Here is a 22,672-nt window from a genome sequence, read left to right on the forward strand (position 1 = left end):
TATATTCTTTTATATGTGGATAGGAGACTCTGGTTGCTTGCTGTCGAATTTAGGATGCTTTCCTCTGCAAGAAATAAAAAACCCAAATCAAACTGGTTTTAGTGGTAAAGGGAATTTTATTGGCTTACGTTGCTGAAAAATCTAAAGGCAGATAACTTCAGGCTAAGGTTGATCCAGCCATTCCACAGTGTTACTGCAGTGTTACTGGTTTCTTTCCTTTTACCAGCTTTGCCTCTACTTTAGATCAAGAGTGGTCATAAGATGACTGGCAGCAGTTTTGGAGGGTCAAAGTGTCTCAGAAAAAATCTTTGTCTCACATTCTCCAAAAGGTCTCATTTAGGTCATGTGACTTATCGGTCCCTGAAGTGTGAACAAAATATACACAGGCAGACTCAGAGACATCACAGGTTCAGTTCCAGACCACGGCAATGCAGCAAATATTACAATAAAGTGAGTCACAGGCATTTTTTGGTTTCCCAATGCATATAAAAGTTATGTTTATACTATACTGTAGTTTGTTAGGTGTGCAATAGCATTTTATCTAAAACAAAACAATGTAGATACCTTAGTTAAAAAATAATTTATTGCCAAGAAATGCTAACAATCATCTGAGCCTTCAGCGAGTTGTAATCTTTTTTCAGGGATAACATCAAAGGTCACTGATCACAGATAACTATAACAAATATAACAATAATCAAAAAGTTTGAAATATTGCAAGAATTACCAAAATGTGACACAGACACAAAGTGAGCAAATGCTGTTGGAAAAATGGAGCCAACAGACTTACTCAATACTGGGTTACCAGAAACCTTCAAATTGTAAAAATATCTGTGAAGCATGATAAAATGAGGTATACCTGTATTGTTTGTTGTTGTTTTGAGCGTTTCAGTTGACAAATATTGGTGCTAGAAATATGTCATTGAAGGCAGGGCCCTATATATTTTTCTGTTGGTCCCAATCCCTTGCTTTCCTAGACATACAGGATAAGAACAAGGAAATGAGGTCAGACAGGAGGGAGCTCCTTCCTGTGGCCCCTGAATCTGAAATGGGGGAGATGGAGGAGAGCAGAGAAACGGGGGCATATTACCAATTAATAACATTTAATTCAAGAAAATAAATTTTTGTTCTTTGCAACAATGTTCATAAAGAGACAGGCTTAATGGAACTGAAATACAGAAGAAATTTCTCTGGTGAATTTGTTAATTTCCCACAATTTGGACTTTCCTATTTGTAATCCTGTTGTCCTCCCCCCGCCGCCTCCCCCCCCCCCCACACACACACCACCACCGGCATGGGGCCACATCCTTGCCTAAACCTGGGTTTTAGTGAACAATAAAGGATGTATAAATGACCTGGGACCTCTTCTGCCTTCTCTCTTCAGTGGGCAGTTTGCAGTTGTGAAGAAATGCCGTGAGAAAAGCACCGGTCTACAGTATGCCGCCAAATTCATCAAGAAGAGGAGGACCAAATCCAGCCGGCGGGGCGTGAGCCGTGAGGATATCGAGAGGGAGGTCAGCATCCTGAAGGAGATCCAGCACCCCAACGTCATCACCCTGCACGAGGTTTATGAGAACAAGACGGATGTCATCCTGATCCTGGAACTGTGAGTGCTGTGGCTGGGCGGGGAGGAGGGTGGGCTGCAGGCTTCCCAGCAGCTGGACAGCGCAGTGACCAGCCCCGGAGCCTCGTCAGGGATTGACTTGGCTTTGCCAAGTTCGAGAACTGCAGTGGGTGGTGCGCTGTGAGGCCGGCTGCAGTTATCTGGAGTAATTCTGCAGCAGCTTCCGTTGATGGGGTCCCACTTGATCTGCAGGCGGGTCCCCAATCTTGGGGTTCTTCCTCGTTTGTCTTGAGGTCGTCTGCGTTTTGAGTTTCATGTTAAGCTTTAGGCTTACGTTCTTCCCTCCTGTCATGCTGTTCCTCTGCCTCCCCTCTGTTTTCCTACTTCTCTTTTTCTCTTTCTTTCTCTATTCTCTTCCCTCTGTCTTACCACACCCCATTTTTAACTGTTGGAACTGTCAACACTCATATGAAAGGGTAAAAGTGAACCAGAATCACTCAGGGTGAGTGATTGTTTTTAAAGCATTTTGCTGATTTTCTCAGGCACACCCTGCCCATCGGATGTTATTGTGGGAAACTGTAGCGTGATGTTCTGTGACGCGTCCCCCTGTCCCTGGCCCTCTGCGTGAGGGCCCCACTCCTGGTCATGAGTCCAGCAACATGGGCTGGCAGGAGAGGAGAGGAAGTCATCAAAAACACGCAACTGGGAGTGTCTCTGGGCTGTTTGGATGGAGGACACACATTAGTACCCTGAGGGCAGAGGGAGGGATGGATGGAGCAATCCTGGGTGGTTCTTAGTGAACCACCCATTTCCTGGAGCCTCGAATTAAGATGTGTCCTTCTGCCAGCCCAGCAGCTCCCCCTATGTGCAGATCTCTTAGGGCTAAGAGGTGATTTTTGAGACCAGGGGAGATGGAAGTGAAGGGAGGTATACAGAGGAAGCCCAGCCTTGGGGGCACTGCACTATGGGGACCTGCGCTTTGCTGTCACAAGGGCCTGGGATGCCCACTGCCTCTTGCCTCACCATTGGGATCTGGGCACATACCTTTCTGCGTCTGAGCAACAACCTTCTTAACTATAAATTGGGGTCAATGATACCTACCTCAAAAGGGTTTTGAGGAGATAAATGAGATGAGAACGTAAACATGTCTGGCTCATGGATGTGTTTAATACATGTTTCTGGGAAGTTCTCAACCTCTGCACTAGTGACATATTGGGCTGCATAATCCTTTGTTCAGGGGGCCATCCTGTGTGTTGTAGGATGTTTAGCAACATCTCTGGCTTCTACCCACCAGATAGCATCCTCTTCCCTAGCTGTCACAGCTAAAAATGCCTCCAGACACTTCCACATATCCCCTGGGGGGCAGATTCTTTTCTCCCCCTACCCGCCTCCCCATCCCCCCACCCCCTCCTTGAGAACCACTGCTTTAAAGGAAGAGCAGGGTTTTAAGGGCACGGAGGATTAAGGGGGCCTGCTCAGGGTTCAGCAGAGAAAAGACAGGAATCAGAGTGTAATCCTTTCTATGGCTTTATATGGTGACTTGGAAACCAGACAGAACCAAGATCAAAATCCAGGGCAAATCCTTTACCATCTATCTCTAAGCCTAAATTTCCTCCCTTAAGGCTGTTGTCAGAGACCATGAATGCAAAGTTCCTGGGAAAGAAATTATGTAGATCACAACTGTTTTGCGTTTTCAGAGAATTACCAGGTCACGCGTAGTAAGTCAAGAATATAATTTGCTCCCTTTGTATATCAGAATGTACAAATGATGCCGGGGAGTTACTGCCACCTGCATGTGTATATTCTGGATTCAGCTTCTGTTGACTGACTCCCAGTTCGTAGGTATTTTCCACTAGGTGCATTTATCCTGTGCATAGAATGGATAACATACAGATTTTTTTTACCACTTGATTTAAATTTTTTTTAATTATTATACAGTAAATTTGATGTTGGGGGAGGGTTGTGTAATTCTATGAAAGTTGACACATGTATAGATTTGTGTAACCACCACCCAAATCAGGATTCAGAATAGTCCCATTGCCCCCAAAACTCCCTTGTACTCTCCCCTTCTAGTCACACCCACCTTCTTCCCTCTACTCTCTGGCAATCACTGAGCCATTCTCTATTACTGTAGTTTTGTCTTTTCAAAAATTATATAAGTAGGATTATAAAGTATTCAATCTTTTGAGACCGACTTCTTTCACTCAACATAATACTTTTGAGATTTGTGCATGAGTTGTTTGCTCCTTTTTATTGCTGAATAGTATTCCCTTGTGTGGTGTTTGTTTATCTACTCACCCATCGAAGGACATTTGGGTTGTTTCTAATATTTGGTGATCGTGCATACAGCTACCATAAACAGTCATGTGTGTGAACATAAGTTTTCATTTCTTTGGGGTAAATAACACTGAGTGGGTTTGCTGGGCCATGTGGTAAGTGTACATCTAACTCTACAAGCAGTTGCCAAACTGTGTTCTAAAGTGGCTTCACCACCTTACAGCCCTTCCAGCAATGAATGAGCGTTCCAGTTGCTCCATCAACCCTTTGTATTGTCAATATTTGTGTCTAATTGTAGCCATTCTGTTAGGTGGATAGTGGCGCACAGCTTTACACAGTTCATTATGTGGAGACCTCGAATAAAAGTTGAGGGGCTTCCCTGGTGGCGCAGTGGTTGAGAGTCCGCCTGCCGATGCAGGGGACGCGGGTTCGTGCCCCGGTCCGGGAAGATCCCACATGCCGCGGAGCGGCTGGGCCCGTGAGCCATGGCCGCTGAGCCTGCGCGTCCTGAGCCTGTGCTCCGCAACGGGAGAGGCCACAACAGTGAGAGGCCCGCGTACCGCAAAAAAAAAAAAAAAAAGTTAGCTCACAAAGAGCAGCTCTTAGGTGGAAGAAGCAGGAGGAATCTTAGAAGATGGCCCCTCCCCCACAGGGTCAGATGCATGTTTGTCTTCCCTGGATATTTGCTCCTTACAGATTCCAGCATTCCCTGTGAGCTGATTGTCCTAGCCTTTTCACCCACCGGGCATGTGGGGAGTAGTGATGGTTACTTTTATGTGTCAATTGATTGTGCCACAGGGTGTCCCAACATTTGGTTAAACATTATTCTGGGTTGTGTCTTGAGGGTGTTTCTGGATGAGGTTAACATTTGAATCGTAGACTTAGTAAAGCAGATTGCCCTCCCCAATGGGGGTGGGCCTCATCTAATCAGTTGAGGTTCCACATGGAACATAAAAGCTCACCTTACCCTGAATAAAAAGGAATTCCTCCTACCTGACGGCCTTCAAGCAGGGACATTGGCTTTTTCCTATCTTCAGACTGAAACTGATACATTGGCCCTACTGGGTCACCAGCTGGGTTCAGTGGACTCCCCTTGCAGGTCTTGGGACTTGTCAGCCTCCATGATTGCATGCGCCAGTTTCTTAAAATAAATCTCTTTCTCTCTTTATATCTGTACATCCTTTTGGTTTTGTTTCTCTGGAGAACCCTGACTCATACAGTGGTACCAAAGGCTAAGGAGGGAAAGTGCACCCTTGTTTTCACATCACAAGTCTGTCCCATTTTATATCTATATTTACTTTGCCATGAAGAGGTGTTTTCATTTTTAATAGACTATTCAAAATATTAGGTCTGTCCAGGAGAAAGAGTCATCTTTGCCTTTGAGAAAATTATTGTTGTTGTAAATTCTAACAGCTTTAAAGGAAGATTTAGTCATCAGTGACATATTCCATCTCTTCTTTCCTTTCTTAAGAATGCTGGGATACAGTGGTGGTTAAGGAGAGAATAAAATGTAAGAATTTGTCAGAAAATAGCCCTATGACCTAATAGTGGCCCCTTGTCTGTATCCTCTGGTTCAGAAATCTTTAAGTGGATATATTTTTTTGATTTTTTTGCTTTGGGATGAACTCCATGGCAATAGAGCTTCCTTCAGGCTTACTAATGAAGCTTGCTCCCTTGTTGAAACTTCCCTCATTGAAGCCTGTTTCCACGTGGATGTGTGAGTTCTCACTCCCACATCTGGCCCTGTCCTTACCACTGAGACAGAGACCCCAAACTGCCACTCCATGCAGTATTTCATGAGCTGCCCCTAATGATCTGGGCGAGATACAGAAATGATATCTTTTCCGTTCTTTGTACAGAAGCTACTTGGTGTCTGTGTTAAAGGCACAGTTGTCAAATCCTACTCCAGGATTTGACTTAAAATTTCTGTAAGCCCTGAAAGTAGTTTTTAAGAATGGTATTTCCCCCACATGCTTCTCTGGAAAAGAATCTTTCCACACCTTATCTGCTATTGCAGCTCAGCAGAGCGTATACACCAAGGAAACAAACCTGATGTCTCAAAATCACAATTCCATGTCCTCCACATCCCATCGTTCCATCATGAAGTCATACAAAAATCTCTTTGTTCTGTTACAGCTCACCCGTGCATTGTCACATGGGCAAGCCACTACAAAACTTTGATCTTCAGTGCATGAGTCATTTCATAGCTTGCCCTGTTACCTGGTGAAAAGTGAAGCCAAACAGAGTCAGTGCTAATCAGAGACACTGGCTTCTAGAATTCTGTTCCTAAACTTGCTGCTCAGAAACAGCTAAGTATTTCAAGCTGTGGATAATTTAGGTTCCCTCTGCCCAGACATGGGTCAAACCCAAATGCCTTTAGGGGCTGAACAGGGGATGTAAGTGAGTGAAGTTGGTCTACACAAAGCCTCAGAATCAGGGAGGCATCAGGGAATGGTGGGGACTGTGGCTAACTGAACCCTCAGCCACTCTTCAGTTGATTGTTGCCATGTGGGATTTTGGATCCAGTGTTGCCAGACCCTGCAATCTTTTTCAAGAAAAGTCTGGTATCTAGGTTTTTAATTTTGGCAGTTCATAGTATTCATGAGCAGACAAAATAAAACCTTCCTGAAGGTCACATGTGGCCTTCACAGAACTCCAGATTCTAGCCTGTTTTATGTAAGCAATAAGTATTAGCAGCATGTGATAAATACAGTCAGAGACAGCCCCAAAAGGTTAGCAATTCTGTTGGAAAGGCAAGATACACACTTAGCATTACAAAATGATTTTTTAAATGTCCAGTGTGGTTTAACAGTGGTTCTCAAACTTTGGCGTGCTTCAGAATCTCCTGAAGGCTTGTTAAAATACACATTACTTGGCTGCACTTCCAGAGTTTCTGAATCAGTATGTCTAGGGTAAGGCCCAAGAATTGACATTTTAAACAAATTCCCAGGTGATGCCGATGCTGCTGGTCTAGGGTTCACCTTTTGAGAAGCTGTAGTAGGTTGAATTGTGTCTCCCCCAAAATGATAGGTTGAAGTCCCAACTCCCTTTATCACAAAGTGTTCCCTTATTTGGCAATAGGGTCATTGCAGATGTCATTAGTTAAGATGAGGTCACACTGGAGTAGAGCGGGCTCCTTATCCCACATGACCTTATAAGAAGAAGGCCATGTGGAGACAGAGACCTGGGGAGAAGGCCCTGTGGAGATGGAGGATTGAAGTGATGCAATAGTAGCATCTACAGGCTACTAGGAGAGAGGCCTGGAACAGATTCCCGTTGGAGCCCTCAGAAGGAACCACAGCCCACACCTTGCTTTCAGACTTCTGGCCTCCAGAGCTGTGAGACAATGAATTTCTGTTGTTTTTAGCCACCCATTGTGTGGTACTTTGTTACAGGAGCCTTAGCAAACCAATACAGAAGCACTAGAATAGAAAACTACCCGTTGCTGGACTGCGAGCCCACTCATGTGTTAACCAAAAACTCTGCGAGCCAGTTCACAACAAAATAAAACACCTAATCGTGGTAGTTCTTCCATCAGGCAACCAAGAAACAGTGGGATGCGTGACCCTTCCTCCCTGCAGGAAGCTTGCGCAGAGGAGGGCTGGAGTGGGGTAGGTGATTCTGGGTCTACCTTACGTCAGGAATGGACATCACCCTGTCATGGCCTGCTTCAGGAGGGTCACCTGAGCTTTGGATGACCTGTCTGAAAGGTTACCCTGTTAAGATTTATAAAGTAAACGTCCTAGAATTGCCATGTAAACTTGGCATAGTGGATTGTTCCAAAGAAATCAAGCCAGTTTGGATCTCCAACCTTAAATTTTCCCCTTTATTTGTTCTGCTTGGAATTTAAAGCAGGTCTTTAAGTTAGAGTAGTCTCTTCCCCCTCTCTCTCTCTCTCGCTCTCTCTCTCTCTCTCTCTCTCTTTCTCTTTCTCGTAGGAAATTCAGTTTAATTAGTGCAGTATGCAGTGGTTGTAGCCAGGTGCAGGACATGGAATTAATGCACTCTATTTTTATTTATTTAATAAAGTAAATTTTATTACTTTTTTACTGTGGTAGAAAACACATAACATAAAGTTGACCATCTTAACCATTTTTAAGTATACAGTTCAGTAGCATAACGTATTCACCTGTGCAACATATCTCCAGAACTTGTTCATCTTGCAAAATGGAAACTCTATACCAATGGAAGAACAACTCTCCTTTTCAGCTCTCTTTCTGACTTTGTCTAAGTTAATAATTTCTGGAATTCAGTTTGTTCATTGCAAACAACTGCCGAGTTGTATTCAGATATTTGTGTAATATTAGATCACTTTATGCGGGATCATTGTTAAGTTGGCTCACTCTCTCGTAGCCAAACGGAGATGCAGACTCATAAGAATATAAATATGATTGTTTCATTGTACATCAGCACAGTGGATGTATGTGGATAGGTTCATGCTTCACTGACAGCAAATCCAGAATTGCAAGGGCCTTTCAAGAAGCAAATGCAGTGATTAAAGTGATGGTTTCAGGGTACCTTAAAAGTGGCAAAGTTGTACTAAGCTGAACACAGTTATAGGGACATAAGTGATGCTGGTAAATGAGGCGTATCTGACGCCAGGGGCCTTTCAGTCTCCCACCCCCATTCTCTGCTGCTCTCCTGGTCCTCACAAGACACAAAAACACATTAAGATTGCTTAAATGCTTTCGTTCCTTCCTTCCTTCCTTCCTTTCTTTCTTTCTCCCTCTCTCTCTTTCTTTCTTTCTTTCCTTTTCTTTCTTTCTTTCTTTCCTTCTTCCTTTCTTTCTTTCTTTCTTTCTTTCTTTCTTTCTTTCTTTCTTTCTTTCCTTCTTTCTTTCTTTCTTTCTTTCTTTCTTTCTTTCTTTCTTTCTTTCTTTCTTTCTTTCTTTCTTTCCTTCCTTCCTTCCTTCCTTCCTTCCTTCCTTCCTTCCTTCTTTGTTTTTCCTTTTTGCTGCTACATTTGTTCTCTCTTCTCTGAGCTCCAGCCAGCTCTTTTTGACTCTTTGAACTTTTGTTTTTATTCACAAAGGTAATTTCAAGAACTGTTCTGGGTTACACTTTTGGCTTCTGGATCCTCAGATATCTACTATTAGGCAAGAACAGAGAACTGAAATGCATTTGGCAACAGTCACAACAGAATTAAATTTGTGTAGCATAGGTTATTTTCCACTCAGGCATTCTCTTGAGAAATAAAACCCTGTATGTATGTCTTCCCCCATGCTCTTACTTCTTGCTAATTCGGTTGAAAGTGTTTCCTTAGCATTTATTAAATGGGCATTTTTATTCACTTAAGTGGATTATTTGATTTCCAGATGGTCTTAGAAAAATTGGGACAATGAAAATCATAAAAACAAATCACACGTAGTATCTGTGAGCTCATAGATGTGCAGTTTTTATCATATATTCATAATTTTAATATCTGGCTCGATTTACTCTGTGCTGTATACATAAGTTATAGATAGTGAGTATTTGAAATCTTTGCTTATCTCCAAGAAAGGTGTATAATTGTTAAGGTTTGGTAAACTGGGGTAACACTGCTGCCTGCCAGCCTCAGAGACTTCCATAGCTGCAGTGATGGGCTATTAATCCCTCCTCAGGGACCACAGATTCTACTTTATGATGCTCTGGGGTACTCCAAGCCCCTGGGAACTGTTCACACTTCCTCTTGGAATCTCACAGCCATGTCACAGATCTCATTCTTCTTCCTGTCTTGGTTAACCATTCTCCTAATCAACACTTCAAGAGCATGCAACAGGTTACTCTGTAGAATTGTGGCTTCAAATGACCCCTCAGGCGTTCTGGTTTCCCCTCTTGCTCTGCTCCCTCTCCTTGCCTCTCTGGTTTCGTCCGTCCGAGGTGGGGGCCATCCTGGACACGATCACAGCCTCGCTGCACTGCTCAGCTTCTTTTCTGCCCCCAGAGCCCAGGTCCCTCCCAGGTCGAGGGCTGCTGGTTTGGTGGTCCACGTTCAGTCCAGACCTTCTGCCTGGCTTGCCTCACGCTACTCATACAGCACCCATGTCTAGGCACACTGCGCCCAGAATTCTGGGGTGTGGTTGGGATCAGCTTCGGGAACAAGAAGCTGGGGGGGACTCCCCCCGAGCCAGTGCCACAGAAGAGAGAGCATCCAGATCACAGGTCATGGGTGGGATTCCCTTATTAGGCTAGTATTTAGAGTAGATCAGTAACAATCTCTCCAGAACATCGATGACTCCCTGGGAGCCTCCCTTCTGCCTCTTGTCATTGAAAAATGTTGTTTAAAGAACAAACAGAAGGTCGAGACCTTCAAGATGGCGGAGGAGTAACACGTGGAGATCACCTTCCTCCCCACAAATACATCAGAAATACATCTACATGTGGAACAACTCCTACAGAACACCTACTGAACGCTGGCAGAAGAGCTCAGACCTCCCAAAAGGCAAGAAACTCCCTACGTACCTGGGTAGGGCAAAAGAAAAAAGAATAAACAGAGACAAAAGGATAGGGACGGGACCTGCACCAGTGGGAGGCAGCTGTGAAGGAGGAAAGGTTTCCACACAATAGAAGCCCCTTCGCGGGTGGAGACTGCGGGTGGCGGAGGGGGGAGCTTCAGAGCCGCGGAGGTGAGCGCCGCCACCGGGGTGCGGAGGGCAAAGCGGAGAGATTCCCGCACAGAGGATCGGTATTGACCAGCACTCACCATCCTATAGGCTTGTCTCCCCACCCGCCGGGGCGGGCGGGGCTGCGAGCTGAGGCTTGGGCTTCAGAGGTCAGATCCCAGGGAGAGGACTGGGGTTGGCTGCCTGAACACAGCCTGGAGGGGGCTAGTGCGCCACAGGAAGCTAAGAGGGAGTCCGGGAAAAAGTCTGGACCTGCCTAAGAGTCAAGAGATCATTGTTTCGGGGTGCGCGAGGAGAGGGAATTCAGAGCACCACCTAAACGAGCTCCTGAGACGGGCACAAGCCGCGGCTATCAGCGTGTACAACCAGAGACGGGCATGAGATACTAAGGCTGCTGCTGCTGCCACCAAGAAGCCTGTGTGCAAGCACAGGTGACTATCCACACCTCCTCTTCTGGGAGTCTTTGCAGCCCACCACTGCCAGGGTCCCGTGATCCAGGGACAGCTTCCCCGGGAGAACACATGGTGCGCCTCAGGTGCAACGTCCTGCCGGCCTCTGCCGCCGCAGGCTCTCCCCTCATCCGTACCCCTCCCTCCCCCCGGCCTGAGTGAGCCAGAGCCCCACTCAGCTACTTCTTTAACCCCGTCCTATCTGAGCGACAAACAGATGCCCTCAGGCGACCTACACGCGGAGGTGGGGCCAAATCCAAAGCTGAACCCCTGGGAGCTGTGCGAACAAAGAAGAGAAAGGGAAATCTCTCCCAGCAGCCTCAAGAGCAGCAGATTAAATCTCCACAATCAACTTGATGTACCCTGCATCTGTGGAATACCTGAATAGACAACGAATCATCCCAAATTGAGGAGGTGGACTTTGGGAGCAACTGTAGACTTGGGGTTCGCTTTCTGCACCCAATTTATTTCTGGTTTTATGTTTATCTTAGTTTAGTATTTAGAGTTTATTATCCTTGGTAGATTTGTCTATTCATTTGGTTGCTCTCTTCCTTTTTTTTTTAATATAGATATATATATATTTTTTTCTTTTCTCTCTTTTTGTGAGTGTGTATATGTATGCTTCCTTGTGTGATTTTGTCCATATAGCTTTGCTTATGCCATTTATCCTCAGGTTCTATCTGCCCATTTGTTTGTTTTTTTCTTTGTTTGTTTGTTTTTGCAGTATGCGGGCCTCTCACTGTCGTGGACTCTCCCATTGCAGAGCACAGGCTCCAGATGCGCAGGCTCAGCGGCCATGGCTCACGGGCGCAGCCGCTCCGCGGCATGTGGGATCTTCCTGGACCGGGGCACAAACCCGTGTCCCCTGCATTGGCAGGTGGACTCTCAACCACTGTGCCACCAGGGAAGCCCTTTTTTTTTTTTTTTAGTATAGTTTTTAGCACTTGTTATCATTAGTGGATTTGTTTTTTAGTTTGGGTGCTCTCCTTTCTTTTTTTAAATTACTTTTTAATTTTTTAATAATTTTTAAATTTTTATTTTATTAACTTTATTTTATTTTATTTTATTCTTTCATTTTTTCTCCATTTTCTTCTGAGCCATGTGGCTGACAGGGTCTTGCTGCTCCAGCCAGGTGTCAGGCCTGTGCCTCTGAGGTGGGAGAGCCGAGTTTGGCACCAGAAACCTCCCAGTTCCATGTAATATAAAACGGCAAAACCTCTCCCAGAGATCTCCATCTCAATGCTAAGACCCAGCTCCACTCAATGACCAGCAAGCTCCAGTGTTGGACACCCTATGCCAAACAACTAGCAAGACACTAGGAACACTAAAGCACCCATTAGCACAGAGACTGACCAAAATCATAATAAGGTCACAGTTACCCCCAAACCCAACACTGGACGTGGTCCTGCCCACCACAAAGACAGGATCCAGCCTCATTCACCAAAAAGCGGGCACCAGTCCCCTCCACCAGGAAGCCTACACAACCCACTGAACCAACCTTACCCACTGAGGGTAGACACCAAAAACAACGGGAACTACGAACCTGCAGCCTGTGAAAAGGAGACCCCAAACACAGTAAGTTATGCAAAATGAGAAGACACAGAAACACACAGCAGATGAAGGAGCAAGGTAAAAACCCACAAGACCAAACAAATGAAGAGGAAATAGGCAGTCTACCTGAAAAAGAATTCAGATTAATGATAGTAAAGATGATCCAAAATCTTGGAAATAGAATGGAGAAAATATAAGAAATGTTTAACAAGGACCTAGAAGAACTAAAGAGCAAACAAACAATGATGAACAACACAATAAATGCAATTAAAAGTTCTCTAGAAGGAATCAATAGCAGAATAACTGAGGCAGAAGAACGGATAAGTGACCTGGAAGATAAAATAGTGGAAATAACTACTGAAGAGCAGAATAACCAAAAAAGAATGAAAAGAATTGAGGACAGTCTCAGAGACCTCTGGGACAACATAAAATGCACCAACATTCGAATTATAGGGGTACCAGAAAAAGAAGAACAAAGAAAGGGACTGAGAAAATACTTGAAGAGATTATAGTTGTAAACTTCCCTAATATGGGAAAGGAAATAATCAAGTCCAGGAAGCACAGAGTCCCATACAGGATAAATCCAAGGAGAAACATGCCAAGACACATATTAATCAAACTAGCAAAAATTAAATACAAAGAAAAAATATTAAAAGCAGCAAGGGAAGAACAACAAATAACATACAAGGGAGTCCCTAAAAGGTTAACAGCTGATCTTTCAGCAGAAACTCTGCAAGCCAGAGGGAGTGGCAGGACATATTTAAAGTGATGAAAGGGAAAAACCTACAACCCAGATTACTCTGCCCAGCAAGGATCTCATTCAGATTCTATGGAGAAATCAAAAGCTTTACAGACAAGCGAAAGCTAAGAGAATTCAGCACCACCAAACCAGCTTTACAACAAATGCTAAAGAAACGTCTCTAGGAATGAAACACAAGACAAGGAAAAGACCTACAGTAACAAACCGAAAACAATTAAGAAAATGGTAATAGGAACATACATATTGATAACTAACTTAAATGTAAATGGATTAAATACTCCAACCAAAAGACATAGACTGGCTGAATGGATACAAAAACAAGACCTGTATATGTCGTGTCTACACGAGACCTACTTCAGACCTAGTGACACATACAGACTGAAAGTGAGAGGATGGAAAAAGATATTCCATGTAAATGGAAATCAAAGGAAAGCTGGAGTAGCAATTCTCATATCAGACAAAATAGACTTTAATATAAAGACTATTAGAAGAGACAAAAAAGGATACTACATAATAATCAAGGGATCAATCCAAGAAGAAGATATAACAATTGTAAATATTTATGTACCCAACATAGGAGCACCTCAATACATAAGGCAAATGCTAACAGCCATAAAAGGGAAAACCAACAGTAACAGAATCAAAGTAGGGGACTTTAACACCCCACTTTTACCAGTGAACAGATCATCCAAAATGAAAATAAATAAGGAAACACAAGCTTTAAATGATACATTAAACAAGATGGACTTAATTGATATTTAAAAAAATTCCATCCAAAAACAACACAATAAACTTTCTTCCCAAGTGCTCATGGAACATTCTCCAGGATAGATCATATCCTGGGTCACAAATCAAGCCGTGGTAAATTTAAGAAAACTGAAATTGTATCAAGTATCTTTTCTGACCACAACACTATGAGACTAGATATCAATTACAGGGAAAAAAAATTGTAAAAAATATAAACACATAGAGGCTAAACAACACTATTAAATAACCGAGAACACTGAAGAAATCAAAGACGAAATCAAAAAATACCTAGAAACAAATGACAATGAAGACCCAAAACCTATGGGATGCAGCAAAAGCAGTTCTAAGAGGGAAGTTTATAGCAACACAGTCCTACCTCAAGAAACAAGAAACATCTCAAATAAAAATCTAACCTTACAGCTAAAGCAATTAGAGAAAGAAGAACATGAAAACCCCATAGTTAGAAGAGGGAAAGAAATCATAAAGATCAGGTCAGAAATAAGTGAAAAAGACATGAAGGAAACAATAGCAAAGACCAGTAAAACTAAAAGCTAGTTATTTGAGAAGATAAACAAAATTGATAAACCATTAGCCAGAATCATCAAGAAAAAAAGGGAGAAGACTCAAATCAATAGAGTTAGAAATGAATAAGGAGAAGTAACAACTGACACTGCAGAAATACAAAGGATCATGAGAGATTACTACAAGCAACTATATGCCAATAAAATGGACAACATGGAAGAAATGGACACATTCTTAGAAAAGCACAACCTTCCAAGACTGAACCAGGAAGAAGTAGAAAATACAGACCAATCACAAGCACTGAAATTCAGACTGTGATTAAAAATCTTCCAACAAACAAAAGCCCAGGACCAGATGGCTTCACAGGTGAATTCTATGAAACATTCAGAAAAGAGCTAACACCTATCCTTCTCAAACTCTTCCAAAATATAGCAGAGGGAGGAATACTCCCAAAATCATTCTATGAGGCCACCATCACCCTGATACCAAAACCAGACAAATATATCACAAAGAAAGAAAACTACAGGCCAACATCACTGATGAACATAGATGCAAAAATCCTCAACAAAATACTAGCAAAGAGAATCCAACAGCACATTAAAAGGATTATACACCATGATCAAGTGGGGTTTATCCCAGGAATGCAAGGATTCTTCAGTATATGCAAATCAATCAATGTGATAAACCATGTTAAATTGAAGGAGAAAAACCATATGATCATCTCAATAGATACAGAGAAAGCTTTCGACAAAATTCAACACCCATTTATGATAAAAACCCTCCAGAAAGTAGGCATAGAGGGAACTTTCCTCAACATAATAAAGGCCATATATGACAAACCCACAGCCAACATCGTCCTCAATGGTGAAAAACTGAAAGCATTTCCACTAAGATCAGGAACAAGACAAGGTTGCCCACTCTCACCACTCTTATTCAACATTGTTTTGGAAGTTTTAGCCACAGCAATCAGAGAAGAAAAGGAAATAAAAGGAATCCAAATCGGAAAAGAAGAAGTAAAGCTGTCATAGTTTGCCGATGACATGATACTATACATAGAGACTCCTAAAGATACTACCAGAAAACTACTAGAGCTAATCAATGAATTTGGTGAAGTTGCAGGATACAAAATTCATGCACAGAAATCTCTTGCACTCCTATACACTAATGAATAAAATACCTAGGAATAAACCTACCTAAGGAGACAAAACACCTGTATGCAGAAAACTATAAGACACTGATTAAAGAAATTAAAGATGATACAAACAGATGGAGAGATATACCATGTTCTTGGATTGGAAAAATGAACATTCTGAAAATGTACTACCCAAAGCAATCTACAGATTCAATGCAATCCCTATCAAACTACCAATGGCATTTTTCACAGAACTAGAAAAAAACATTTCACAATTTGTATGGAAATACAAAAGACCCAAATAGCCAAAACAGTCTTGAGAAAGAAAAACGGAGCTGGAGGATCAGGGTCCCAGACTTCAGACTATACTACAAAGCTACAGTAATCAAGACAGTATGGTACTGGCACAAAACCAGAAATATAGATCAATGGAACAGGGTAGAAAGTCCAGAGATAAACCCACGCACATATGATCACCTTATTTTTGATAAGGGAGGCAAGAATATACAATGGAGAAAAGACAGTCTCTTCAATAAGTGGTGCTGGGAAAACTGGACAGCTCCATGTAAAAGAATGAAATTAGAATACTCCCTAACACTATACACAAAAATAAATTCAAAATGGCTTAAAGACCTAAATGTAAGGCCTGACACTATAAAACTCTTAGAGGAAAACATAGGCAGAACACTCTATGACATAAATCAGCAAGATCCTTTCTGACCCACCTCCTAGAGAAATGGAAATAAAAACAAAAATAAACAAATGGGAACTAATGAAACTTAAAAGGTTTTTTACAGCAAAGGAAACCATAAACAAGATAAAAAGACAACCCTCAGAATGGGAGAAAATATTTGCAAGTGAAGCAACTGACAAAAGGTTAATCTCCAAAATTTACAAGCAGCTCATGCAGCTCAATATCAAAAAAACAAACAACCTAATCCAAAAATGGGCAGAAGACCTAAATAGACATTTCTCCAAAGAAGATATACAGATTGCCAACGAACAAATGAAAGGATGCTCAACATCACTAATCATTAGAGAAATGCAAATCAAAACTACAACGAGGTATCACCTCACGTCAGTCAGAATGGCCATCATCAAAAAATCTTCAAACAATAAAGGCTGGAGAGGGTGTGGAGAAATGGGAACCCTCTTGCACTGTTGGTGGGAATGTCGATTGATACAGCCACTGTGGAGAACAGTATGGTGGTTCCTTAAAAAACTAAAAATAGAACTACCATACCACCCAGCAATCCTGGCATATACCCTGCGAAAACCATAATTCAAAAAGAGTCAAGTACCACAATGTTCATTGCAGCTCTATTTACAATAGCTAGGACATGGAAGCAACCTAAGTGTCCATTGACAGATGAATGGATAAAGAAGATGTGGAACATATATACAATGGAGTATTACTCAGCCATAAAAAGAAACGAAATTGAGTTATTTGTTGTGAGGTGGATGGACCTAGAGTCTGTCCTGCAGACTGAAGTAAGTCAGAAAGAGAAAAACAAATACCGTATGCTAACACATATATATGGAATCTATAAAAAAAAAAGAAAAAGAAAAAGGTTCTGAATAACCTAGGGGCAGGACAGAAATAAAGACGCAGATGTAGAGAATGGACTTGAGGACACGGAGAGGGGGAAGGGTAAGCTGGGATGAAGTAAGAGAGTGGCATGGACGTATAAATACACTACCAAATGTAAAATAGATAGCTAGTGGGAAGCAGCTGCATAGCCCATGGAGATCAGCTCGGTACTTTGTGACCACCTAGAGGGGTGTGATAGGGAGGGTGGGAGGGAGATGAAAGAGGGAGGAGATATGGGGATATATATATACATATAGCTGATTCAGTTTGTTATACAGCAGAAACTAACACAACATTGTAAAGCAATTATACTCCAATAAAGATGTTTAAAAAAAAAGAACAAACAGAAATAGTTCTAAAAACAACCTTATATTGCTTTTTTCCCTTGTCTTTCCAAGTAACTGAATATTACCTCACTTTCTTATGTTTCTTTCTTTTGTTTTTAATCATGTGTCTAACTTGTTTTCATTATGGTCAAAATCACTCTAAGGCAGAGGAGGAACCTCAGCAGTTGGTATTTGCTTGTTCCATCCTGAAATGTCAGTTTCATTTCCAGCCTCTAAACGAATGTAGTTACCAGTCATGGCTACAGTGAAACGTGAATGCTGCTATATTGATGAAATTAGGTGTAAGTGAAACATGGGCTAAAGGACCTCGTTATCCCTAGATGACAGAATATTTTCCCCCAATATTTTGATGATAAAATTCAAGTACAATTGATTGTTTCAGAAACACAGGGTAGAATGTTCACTTGTTTTTAGTAATGTGCAGTCGGTGTGGATCTTTCTATATAAACTTCCTTGAGAGAGAGGATGAAGGACAAGAGAGGCTTTCCTTGGAGAAGAAAGAGAAGCTGCACTTCACTGAGTCTTTGGGTCAGTCAGTCTCTGCGGGGCCCTGCCTTATGTTTTCTCATTTAGTCCTTGGCACAAGCCCAGGAGGATGGTATTGTCACCACCCTCCAGATTTGGAAAGCTGTGCCTATCCAATCCTGATAGAGGGATGGGGGATTCTAACTCTCAGACAGCTTCTCAGGGAGGGAAATTTTTTGTTTGAGTCCTGAAGTTCTGCTGAGCCCCTGTAGGACTTAGCCGACAAGGCTAAGCCGTCATCTTTGAGGGTTGCGGGGAGGGTGAATGAAATAAAAGACCATCTTGGAGCAGGGAGGGTGTTCCCGGTCTGCCCCCTCACCCTGTTCCTCATCTAGGGCTGCAGTCACCTTGACCATGACCTTCAAGGGCAGTGATGCTCACATTCCAGTGGCTCTTGAGCCGTATTTGCTCCTCTCAATTTCAAAGCAGTGACTTAGCAGCTTTTGAAAGCCAATCTGGACCTTGAGAACCTTTCTGTTTCTCTCTTTGTTTCTGTTTCTCCGACAGTCATGTTGTTCTTACCCCCTCATTTCTTTGTATTTCCACGATGTTGGGAGAGAGCAGAAAACGTCCTAGTGTCCCCATGGGAATGAAGGTGTCCAGGGCGGCTTTGTGAGGGCCCTGGTGTGTGTATTTGCCCCCCTCAATGTGTTTCTTTGAGGGCAAGAGCATATCCTGCTTTGGGTCCCACAGCACTTAAGACTGTTCTTGGCCCAATAAATGTATGCAAAGTCCAGATAGAGTCAGAAGAACATCACAATATGATGGAAGGGGTCACGTGTGGCTCAAGAGCCAGCTGACTACTGACGGAGACATTTTTCTTTGTGAGATGCTGACTGACTTGCTTGGGCTTCAGATAACGTAGTACTCTTTTTTTTTTTTTTTTTTTGCGGTACGCGGGCCTCTCACTGTTGTGGCCTCTCCCGTTGCGGAGCACAGGCTCCGGACGCGCAGGCTCAGCGGCCATGGCTCACGGGCCCAGCCACTCCGCGGCATGTGGGATCTTCCCGGACCGGGGCACGAACCCGTGTCCCCTGCATCGGCCGGCAGACTCTCAACCACTGCGCCACCAGGGAAGCCCAAACGTAGTACTCTTGACTAAGTTTCTTAGAGGGTAAGGAATAAAACCTTGAACCTGAGGGTTTGAGTCAGTCTGGATTCTACCAGAAAGCAGATGGCACACCCAAGCAGGGATATTTGAAGAGCATTTAATAAAAAGACAATTAATAAAGGTGTGTCCAAGGGTTAAAGAAAACAAGTACTGGGAAAGCACCCTGGAACTAGTGATAGCAAGGTGCTCCCACCACCTTTAGATCTGAAGGGGAGGAGAGGGAGTGACTTAGGAAAGGATAACTTCCTGGAGAGAAGAACCACCTGACCTGAGCTGAGCGCTCAGTAGAGGGACTCGGCCCTTCCTTGGCAACCTGGCAGGGGAAACAGGGTTGATCTCACTCTCCTTCCCTGTTGATGCTGCCTATTGACCAAACCAAACCTGAAGCCAATTGACAAGGGAACCTTTTCATTCAGTCTCAGTGAGCAGCCTCCCTGCACCCAGAAGTGGATGGAGAAGAGTAGAACGTGGACCTGGAGAGGTAAATAGAAAATAATCTTGCTCTGGGTTTAGAGGGGTTTTCTTCTTGATTCTCTAATCCTTTTGACACTAAGTAGTTACAGTCCGAACTTCCTGGCACCCCCTCATGAAATCTGTCCAGACCTGAAAAATACCAGTTTGTCACTGGATGGTTAGGGTCCATTTGATCTCATGCCCTCTTTTATCAAAGGCTGTGTACCCATCACACATTCGTAAAAAGGAAGTACTTTTTTTGAAGCATGACTCCCTTTTGTTTTCCCCGTTTTTCACTTTATTAAAAACTCTATTGGGGCTTCCCTGGTGGCGCAGTGATTGAGAGTCCGCCTGCCGATGCAGGGGACGCGGGTTCGTGCCCCGGTCCGGGAAGATCCCACATGCCGCGGAGCGGCTGGGCCTGTGAGCCATGGCCGCTGAGCCTTCGCATCTGGAGCCCGTGCTCCGCAAAGGGAGAGGCCACAACAGTGAGAGGCCCGCGTACCGCAAAACAAACAAACAACAACAAAAAAAAAACAACTCTATTGGAGTGATGAGGTGGAGACATGGAGGGCAAGGCTCGAAGTCCTGGCTCTTTGACAGGCGGTAGTTCTCCTTTGCCAGGGTAACTCATCCAGCAGGAGAGTTGTGTTCATCCTGCCTCTCTTACCCCTTGAGTGCTGTGTCCCTCTCTGAAGGGACAGGAGTTGTCTTCATGCTCCTTGTCATCCATGTGTCTAATGGCGGCAGTGGGAAGTATTTCCGTGGAGATGGGAAGCACTCTGTATCTTCTTTCCTGTGATTCTCATTCCCTCTTCAGATCACTTTAATCTACCTTCCATTTCTCTACTTGCCACTGAAAGGACTCTTGCAGAAGCTTTCTAATTCGCAAAATTCTTTAATCTATATACAACCCATGATACTCAACTATCACCTTCCAATATATTGATATCCCTACAGCTATATCTCTCAGTCTCTCTGCAGCCCCACAATTGCTTCTCCAGTTGCCTGTTCAATGTCTACCCAAATGGATCTCCCCAAACTTAACATGTCCTAACTGAACTCATAATCTTGCACTCCCCAATTTACTTCTCCCCTCTCCTTCTCTAGCTCAGTTCGTGGCATCACCACAGTCCTGGTTGCCCAGCCTGGAAACCTTGGCACCACCCTTGCCACTTCCTTCTCCCCTCACTCCCCACTGACCTACACAGCCAATCTTTCATTACATCCTGTGGGGGCTGCTTCTGAAAGAGCTCCTGAATCCCTCTCTTTGTTACCATGCTCATACTTTTTCCCTGGTCCAGGATCTCATTAACTCTCTCCTGAGTTATTACAACATCCTCTAGTTTCTCTTCTGTCCACCTCACCCCCAGATTTATTATACAACAGCTACTTCTCTTGCTTAAAAATCTTTGATGTGAATAAGCATGTGAAAAGATGCTCAATATGTTCATCATTAGGTATTCCTACAAAGCAAAACCACAGTGAGACCACGTCACATCCAGTAGGATGGCCATAATAAAAAAAACACAGACAATATCAAATGTTGGTGGGGTTTTGGAGAAATTGGAACATTCTCCAAAACATTAACATTGCAGTGTAATTAAAATGTAATGTAACATAATTACATTGCTAGTGAGAATATAAAGTGGTTCCGCTACTTGGAAAACAATTTAGCCATTCCTCAAAATGTTCAACATAGAGTTACCATATGACTCAACATTTCCACTCCTCAGATTGTACCCAAGAAAAATGGAAATATATGTTCATACAAAAACTTATTCATGAAGTATGTAGCAGCATTATTCACAAGAGCCAAAAAAGTTAAAACAACCCAAATGTCTATCAACTGATAAATGGATAAACAAAAATCTATACAATGGACTGTTATTTGGCAATAAAGAAGGCAGAGGTACTAATACATGCTGCTGTGGATGAATCTTCGAAACATTAAGCTGAGTGACAACAGCCAGGCTCAAAAGACCAGATATCATATGGTTGATGATTATGAAATGTCCAGAATAGGCAAATCTGTAGAGACAGAATGTAGATTAGTGGTTGCCTCAAGAACGTGGGGTATCAGTGGCAGGGAATGAGGAGTGGCTACTAATGGGCATGAAGTGTCTTTTGGGACCATATGAATGTTCTAAAATTAGATTGTAGTGATAACTTCTCAGCTCTGTGAATATAGTAAAAACCATTGAATTGTAGACTTTTTCTTTTTTTTGCGGTACGTGGGCCTCTCACTGCTGGGGCCTCTCCCGTTGCGGAGCACAGGCTCCGGACGCGCAGGCTCAGCGGCCACGGCTCACGGGCCCAGCCGCTCTGCGGCATGTGGGATCCTCCCGGACCGAGGCACGAACTCGTGTCCCCTGCATCAGCAGGTGGACTCTCAACCACTGCGCCACCAGGGAAGCCTGAATTGTAGACTTTAAAAGAGTCAATTATATAGGAAGTCATATCTCAAGAAAGCTTTAGAAGATATCTTTGATGGCTCCCTCCTGCCTGCAGAATCCATAGAATGGTGTAGGATCTTTGAACCCATGTCCAGTCCCCTCCTTATATCCAGCCACTTCCCCTGCACTCCTTTGCCTGTGCCCCTGATGCATGATTCACAGAGAATCTCTTGTCTTTTTCAGATTCTGCCAGGCTTCTAGGCGCCCCCAACCTGTGTTTATGCTGCCCCCTCTGCCTCTCACTCCATACCTTGTCCACCTGGAGAATTCCTACCCATCTGTCAAAGCTCAGCTCACACATCACCCTCTCTCTTTGGCTTTCCTGTCTGCCCCAGTTAGATTTAATTGCTTTCTTCTGTGTGTTTTCGTCGCCTTTGAGAAGTGTGTTGATTATAGTACTTACCATACTATATTTTTTATATATTTGTATATACTTTTATATATATTTTTTGTGTTGTTCCCCTGTAATGGATTGTGAGCTTTCCGGGAGATATGCTAGTGTTTTATTTACTTGTCTTTCCATCTCAAGCCCCTAGAAGAGGGCATAAATACTAGTGCACAGGCAGTGCCCGGTAAAAGCGGCTGAAG

At 43.2% G+C, this 22,672-nt stretch overlaps 1 protein-coding gene across 2 annotated transcripts in view; it reads left to right on the forward strand.

The window, feature by feature from the left end:
* DAPK1 (death associated protein kinase 1) overlaps nucleotides 1–22,672 on the forward strand; it is a 209,425-nt gene that overhangs the window by 103,222 nt on the left and 83,531 nt on the right. For both annotated transcript variants that reach the window (XM_082657471.1, XM_082657470.1), the window contains one exon: nucleotides 1,382–1,603. In XM_082657471.1, the coding sequence (XP_082513597.1) occupies nucleotides 1,382–1,603 (222 nt within the window). The remainder of the gene's footprint in view (nucleotides 1–1,381; nucleotides 1,604–22,672) is intronic.

The sequence above is a fragment of the Grampus griseus genome (assembly GCF_964374135.1).
Source record: "Grampus griseus genome assembly, chromosome: 6".
Classification (NCBI taxonomy): Eukaryota; Metazoa; Chordata; class Mammalia; order Artiodactyla; family Delphinidae; genus Grampus; species Grampus griseus.